Below are 6826 nucleotides of genomic sequence, written 5' to 3'. Positions count from 1 at the left end.
TTATATATATATATCTACATTTAGTATTTACTACAAAGTACGAGCATGTACAAAATCGTATTTAGCTAACATATGCTGTGCAAGTTCGAAAACTGGGGTTCTATAGTTGAAATTTTAAAATGGTTTTCTATTCTCATCATATTGTTCCTGAGTAATGACAGACACTTTATCGTTTTATCAACAAGGAAGCATTCAGCTTACAAGCGGCAGCCATTAGCAGATGCAGACGCATGCAGTAGGGCAGCACTGCGACATGGGGCAGGTGGGCCGCCTCTTGTTGTACTCACCCTATGTATATTCTGAATGCTAAATGGATGACATTTCGGCATTTGTCGCAGCTGATCGTCGGGGTCTGGTTGACGTCGAGGAAAACTTCGCTCTAAAAGGTTAGAGCCACAATGTTGCTTTTGCTTTACTATATGTTTTGCCGATTGTTAGCCTTGCAAGCGCTTCGATAAAATTAGTGTAACACATCACTGAGCACTACTTTATTCGCAGCTGGGGTGTGTTGATCCGGTTTGTTAGCTGCAGTATTGTATTTACTGCGTGGATAGGCTTTTGGATGACGTTGTTGCTATGGATGGCCTTACCTTTAGCAGGTTATTATGAAAGAACATTTTCCATCACGATTCCCCAGGCAGGAATGGAGCTTCTTTCCATTTGCTGGTGCTGGCAACGCAGCTCTTGGCATGTTTCCCCACTGCGAGCGCAGGGGGCACCCAGAAGACGTGGATAGATCAAAGAAGTAACCTGAGATCGAGATAGACGTCAGCTTCGCAGATTATGCCACGGTTTCCCGTTGTAGACAAGTTCGTTATAGAGTAGAAGGTGGCTGACCTGCTTATGGTATTTACCGATATTTTGACGTCCTCGGACTAGTTTTGTCCTTCTATAAGCTTGTACATATCCCCTATGCTGGTCTGTTAATCGCTTCAGATGTTTCGTTTAAATTTAGATCGTGTGTTTAAAATGACGCCATCTCTACCTTGTTATATTTTTATCTCGCCACTCGATATATCTGTACAAAAACGACATATGTAGCATTTATTACGTGTATAATATATTGTAGACCGATATGCTAAAGCACCTAGTTGCCGCTGTATATCCTGAACGAGTTACTTCTCGTACCTGCTGATTAGCTGTCTCCGTGCAGTGTTCGATTTTACGTCCTAATTATCTGATCGACGATTTTATTTGTCCACAAAGATCACCTATTTTGAGGCATGCATGGGAACGGTAGGTGACGAGTTCGGTCCATTCTGCTCCACACTGTGTGTGTTCAAGGTTCATCTATTTTACGCATACAAAAATTTCACATGAGTTAAGACAGTCAGAGCGCTTGTGCCGTTATACTGTTGCTTGGGCGTAGTGCTCCGCCCCACGCAGTTGCCACTTATTGCAATCAAAAGTGTTATTATCGCCTGAAAACGCCGCGTACGGTTAGAAGTTAGCTCGGTCGCCATGATGACAGTAGGATGGTCGAGAAGGAATCACGAAGAATTATAACACGTTTTCTGTCTCTCTACCTTTGCCCCCCTGCCCGCCGCCCCATCACTTTCGATGCATTTCTCTCTCTCTCTCCCTCCTGTCTATCTAAACTCTCCCGTTTTGAGATGCGTGCAACCGACATACCACAAGATTGCCTGTCTGCTTCGCGATAGAACAGTAGACGCCATCAAGCAACACGTGATCAATAGGCTCCACTATCCTTTTAGACTTTCTCGTACGTGTTAGGAATTAATGGTTTGGTTGTAACAGATAGATTCTAAGAAGTAGACATATAAAATAAATATCTGCATCTATGTTTCCATGTTACTTCAATTTATTTTTCACTTTGTTGTTTGTCGGCCAAGTACCATAACACACTCAGGCGGATCTGCACCTCTCACGCTCTAACCCGCATTAAGCTGCTGTAAGAAATCATTTTTTGTCCGTTTTCGTGACGGACATGGCCTATTTGCACTTCTTCGTCCCTGTGGTTTGGACTGGTTGTGTTTTTGTTTTTTTAGCGAGTTAGTACAATATGTTTCTTGCCGGTTCACATCGGACCGATATAACTGTTACAAAATATCATAGAAAAAAGTTCCTCTAGATTTATTCTCACTTTTTTGTTTATCATCAGCAACGTCCTACCTCAAGTAGAGGTAAGTCGAAGATAACAGGGATATCACTTGCTCGTCTACTAACCTTCTTTATTACGATGATCCCTGTTCTCGGGCTATGTATTAAGAATTGATGTTTTTTCCATTATTTCCGTCTTAATTCGGCAACGAGTAATAAAACGTTCTCTAAATTTATCTACCTTTTTTGGTATCGCTTTGCCATGGTAACATGTGTTGCTGTGCGATCATCATCACCGCCGTCTTCCTTTGTTTTTATTCAATATGATAGCAGGCAAGTGATAAGCCCAGCCCTTATCAGTCAGGGGTGTACAGAATAATTACAGTATAAAGCACAACAATACAAATGTACAGTGCAGTTGCAAATAAAGAATACAGTATATAATAAATGAATAACAATAGTAGAACATGTAAAATATATGCATATTAAGTTGACGCCTATTGACTGGACGCTCTTTGAAGACGCCACGCGTGTACGCCGCTTCGTAAGAATACGTACGTACGCTTCGAAAGAATAGGGTGACGAGAGACGAGCTGATGCAGGTTGATTAAAATGGATGGATTGAGCCGTCCCTGCGAGACGATCCTATATAGCATATTTAAACGCACAGAATTGTAATGATCCATATGGTATCGGTTGTATTCAGGGCTGTTTATCGTTTGGAATTTACTTGCAAGAGATAACATATGATACATTGCGTATAGTCATCAAACGCTTCGGCACTTGGACGGCCACTGCCCTGAGAACAATAGCTGAATCTCTATTCAAGTGTTTCTCGTCGATCCGGCTAGCCTAAACCTCGTATAAGAGATACTGCTTGAGGTAGGTGGGCAGTTCATTAAGTTGTGCAATTTTCTGGATCACTTTGTGGGCGTTCTTACTCAGCAGATGCCGTACCCGAACCCGGCATTGCTGTTTGAGCGTCTGGGGCGTAGTGGCTTTTTCAAGAAGAGCGTCGCGAACGTTCGGCGTTAGGACGGCGGATCTCCGAACGACGTTCGGGCTCCAATTGTGGTCGCAGCACTCAAGCACTAAATCGATAATTTCAGGGTACTCCTGAACATTTTGGATCGTCTTCAGGATGCCGAGATTATCCTGCGTCTGAATTTGCAAACAAAAGAGATTTAGCTGTACGCTATAGCGTAGCGCGTACTATAGTATTTTGGACGATCTAGTAAACATATTTAATATAATAAGAAATGATAACAGTAAAAAGTAAAATTCTGTTCTTGTAAACTATTTTTAATGAGAGTTACTTGTTTCCGGCCGGCCCACTACACCAAACCAAAAAGAAAAATCGCCTTAGGAAACGTGGCATAGGTTCGTTTTGTTGAATAATAATACTGGTGATATTTTGCTCATTAGTACAGGTTAGCACAAGTACACGTAGACGCCGCTTAAAAGACTAACACGAGTAGAACGAATGCTCTCTTATCACGCTGATTCGTCGTCACGTTTCAACGGTCTTTTCCACAAAATTTCCCATTTTTGCCATCGACATGTGTATCAATGTTAAGCTCACATGCGACGTACTTAAGAGTGTCTTTCATATGCTGATGTTACATTTCTTACACAGGAAAGACAAACATGCCGGTAACTTCGACAAATCATGGTGGAACACATATGTTAATTAATGAAGGAAAAACGAATATTGAGAAGTGAATACAGGCTGCCGATATAGCGCAGGCAATGGCATACGCATCCTCCACGAAGCAGCCGCTGCAAATGATGCAGCTCATCTACGCTCCGTTTAGATCCGAAAATCCCCCTACTTGGTCCAGGCAACAGGTTAGAAACGTCATAGTTTCAACATTGGCTATTATTTAAACAAACGCTTAATTGTTTCATTAATGAAGCAGACAGATCAAAGGAGGCATTGATGAACGGTGAAACAGCACGATCACATATAGTCGAGGACATATTGTAGAAGTAATTTGATTTTTTCTATGAGTACTGGTGCGTGTCCAGTCATTCTAGAGGGTATATTGTATATGGTGCAAGGGGCTGTGTTATATGTACCTTTTGTTTGAAAGGAAGCAATGTAGAACGCATTAATTGGATTAGATCTAGGCGCAGGACGTGTCGAGAGAACCGCACAATTAACAGTGACCCCAAAGATGAGTAAGCTACTAATCGCTCAACTCTATATAGCGCACGCCTGTGCTTTGGATTGGTTTTAATTGTTCGGTACGATTGTCCAACGGAAACGGAAAGGCAGACTGCCAAAAATCTAGCTGGCAGCAAAAACCCGGGCATGATTTGTCGAAATTGTGGCCTAAAGATACTAGGCTCACTAGATGCTAGAGTGCACTCAAGGCACATCTAAAGTGCTCGAATCGCGCCCTACAGGACGTCAATAATCCTGGCAAGCTAATTGAATTAACCTGCACTTAGACGAACGCTGAGCGCAACAGAGATCCGTTAACTAGCAATACAATAGTGCTTCCCGTAATTGCACCAGCGAAGAAGTACGCGACCGATTACGCAGTGCCATCTACCGCTCAGGGATACCGGAAGGTCATCAAGCTGATTAGATAACTTTATAAGTTAGCGACAGGCGATCCGTCGCAGTCAACTCTTTTGCTATTAGGATATGTTCATCCATTCAAGAGTATATATATATATATATATATATATATATGTATAAATAAATTTCTACACAGGGAAAGTCAGCTGGCCGCTGTTTGCGAAAAAGTACCAAACGCCCTCCCAGTGATCAGAGCCCATTCAACGATCTGAAGCGAATCAGCTATGAAACTCATTAACAAGCCACCTAGTCGATCGGGCGAAAGCGGTATTTGTTTTTAATTTCTAAGGTTTTTATTTGAAGTATTTAGATTTGGAAAACTATCGTATGTTCCATAACTTACACTTCAAGGTGGAACTATATAAATCTGATGCTGATTCTATTGCTTGTCTTATAATACGATTTTGTTATCATTTGAAACAAATCAGCTTTCACAGTCGATCCGAAAGACTTTTGTGGGGTTAATGTTCTAACAAACTCATGTGTTTGTTTGTGTGATTATTACCTGAAGCGTCATTACAATTTTGGCGCCATATTTAAGCAGGATCCGGATAATATCCTCCCTGGGAACATGCCCACGAAAACTGTCCGTCGAAAGGAAGTATTCGCCAATAGGTGGCTTCAGGAAAGGCTTATCGTCGTCGGTGTATGTGATGAAATTAGGATCGGCACCATGGTCCAGTAATAACTGGACGATTTCCTTCGAATTCTCGGCGTGTTCCGATAGCGCGATGTGCAAAGGTGAGCCGACGATCGGCGAGCCCGTGTTGATTTCCGCGCCCCAATCAAGGAGAAGGCGGATTAGCTCGATGTTCGCCCTATATCGCGCCATAAAAGCACAAGCAATTTACATGTATAGTCCGAAAGCAGCGCTCGTGCGGTCTACGTCGGATCTAAAGATCTCCGTTGTTCTCGAAAGTGGCCAGACATAGAGAAAAAGCTCTGTTACAATGAAACGTTAGAGGCAGACGCTTCATTATTTCTGAGGAAACGTATTTGCCTAAATGGAGCCAATTTGAGGTCGTAGCGATTAGGTATGATCTCCAAATCTAGCCTACCAGACATCTAGTAAAAATCAATTAGTGCCGAGGAAAAATACATACAGTAAATCTAGGTGGTATCGATTAAGCTTACCTAAGAACGGCGAAATCCAGTGGGCTGGGATATCTGTATGATGGGCTCATGTTTACACGAGTACCCTTCGACAGAATAAGCTTTACGGTGTCCATATTTGACGACAAAACGGCGTAATGCAACACTGATCGATAATCATGTCTCTCGCCGGCCATTGCGTTTACGTCTGCTCCAAATTTTATAAGTAACTCTACAGCGTCGTAACCTAATTATAGAAAAATATACAATATAGTATAATATAATTATAAAAAACGTTCAGTCTTTTCTAGACTACCTACATCTGATGCCCTGTTTTTATCTTCTTAATTAATATTAGTTTACAATATTTATTTTAAAATATAATATAAAAAATATTACTAATTATATTTGTTTAAGTAATAATCCGAAACGATAATCGTTGACTGCGTTCGACTGACAATACTATAATTAGTATTATGTTTCATCATCTAACCTTTAATTCGAGTATAATTGAAAAAATAATTTCCTATAGATAATCACACTTCATTAATTTCATTTGCAACAATGTTTGGCATAAAAAAAGGGCAGAAAATACCATTTCATCTCAAGGCAGAGTTCAATCCGCCATTGTAAGGAAATAAGCATATTTTTCCATCGGGACCAAAAATAATTCTATCGTTTATTGATCCTAAGGAAAACTATTCCATTGGGTTGTTGTCACCATTTTGTCGATAAACGTATCTATCTCGCTTTGATTAGGTAAAAAAATTTGACAAATTGACGCCACGGTAATTTTAGATGCTCATATAAGTGGAGGGATGCAGCTGGAACGGCGGGACATTACCCTAAACTACGTTCACACCTGTATGAAGCTTATGGTGTCTGTTCGATGTTCTAATGTAAGTGTTATTTAGTACAGTTTCTGGTTTGCTGATTACGGCTAAAGTTTACCGTCTATAGCTGAAGAAGATTGTAACAAAAATTTCAGATCAAGTATCCAAGATTAGTAAACAGATGTAGACTGTTTCTATTGCATGACGCCACTCAACTTGCTAGCTGCAAAAATGACGATGGCAACGCAAGAGT

General features: G+C 41.0%; 2 protein-coding genes and 1 long non-coding RNA gene across 29 annotated transcripts in view; 1 reads left to right on the top strand and 2 right to left on the bottom strand.

Annotated features, from left to right (window-relative positions):
• The window catches only part of LOC111243304 (P protein-like), a 53709-nt gene extending 52968 nt beyond the window's left edge, over positions 1 to 741 (bottom strand). For 9 of the 17 annotated variants that reach the window (XR_015318681.1, XR_015318682.1, XR_015318683.1 and 6 more), the window contains exons 1-2: positions 591 to 740; positions 288 to 379 (exon numbers count right to left, since the gene is read on the bottom strand). Coding sequence is in view for 9 of the 17 variants with exons in the window: in XM_086976899.1 (XP_086833025.1) it covers positions 288 to 379; positions 591 to 617 (119 nt within the window). In the remaining 8 variants the exon portion in view is untranslated. Of the gene's footprint in view, positions 1 to 287; positions 430 to 590 lie in introns of those variants that run through there. The other 8 variants (XR_015318686.1, XR_015318687.1, XM_086976907.1 and 5 more) reach the window with 6 other exon arrangements.
• Positions 1 to 6826, top strand: part of LOC111243308 (uncharacterized) — a 34536-nt gene that overhangs the window by 5663 nt on the left and 22047 nt on the right. For 3 of the 10 annotated variants that reach the window (XR_015318708.1, XR_015318707.1, XR_002670419.2), the window contains exons 5-6: positions 186 to 386; positions 3698 to 3909. This is a non-coding gene — a long non-coding RNA (uncharacterized LOC111243308). Of the gene's footprint in view, positions 1 to 185; positions 387 to 3697; positions 3910 to 4784; positions 4916 to 5159; positions 5390 to 6499; positions 6640 to 6826 lie in introns of all 10 variants that reach the window. The other 7 variants (XR_015318701.1, XR_015318702.1, XR_015318703.1 and 4 more) reach the window with 5 other exon arrangements.
• The window catches only part of LOC111243305 (uncharacterized), an 8527-nt gene continuing 3501 nt past the window's right edge, over positions 1801 to 6826 (bottom strand). For both annotated transcript variants that reach the window (XM_022788651.2, XM_022788652.2), the window contains 3 exons: positions 5783 to 5987; positions 5154 to 5466; positions 1801 to 3222 (listed from right to left, as the gene is read on the bottom strand). In XM_022788651.2, coding sequence (XP_022644386.1) covers positions 2914 to 3222; positions 5154 to 5466; positions 5783 to 5987 — 827 coding nt within the window. In that variant the 3' untranslated portion in view covers positions 1801 to 2913. The remainder of the gene's footprint in view (positions 3223 to 5153; positions 5467 to 5782; positions 5988 to 6826) is intronic.

Source organism: Varroa destructor, unplaced genomic scaffold (assembly GCF_002443255.2).
Source record: "Varroa destructor unplaced genomic scaffold, Vdes_3.0 BEIS01000001.1, whole genome shotgun sequence".
In the NCBI taxonomy this organism is placed as follows: Eukaryota; Metazoa; Arthropoda; class Arachnida; order Mesostigmata; family Varroidae; genus Varroa; species Varroa destructor.
The sequence above is the reverse complement of the archived record's forward strand: the minus strand, read 5'-3'. Positions and strand labels throughout refer to the sequence as shown.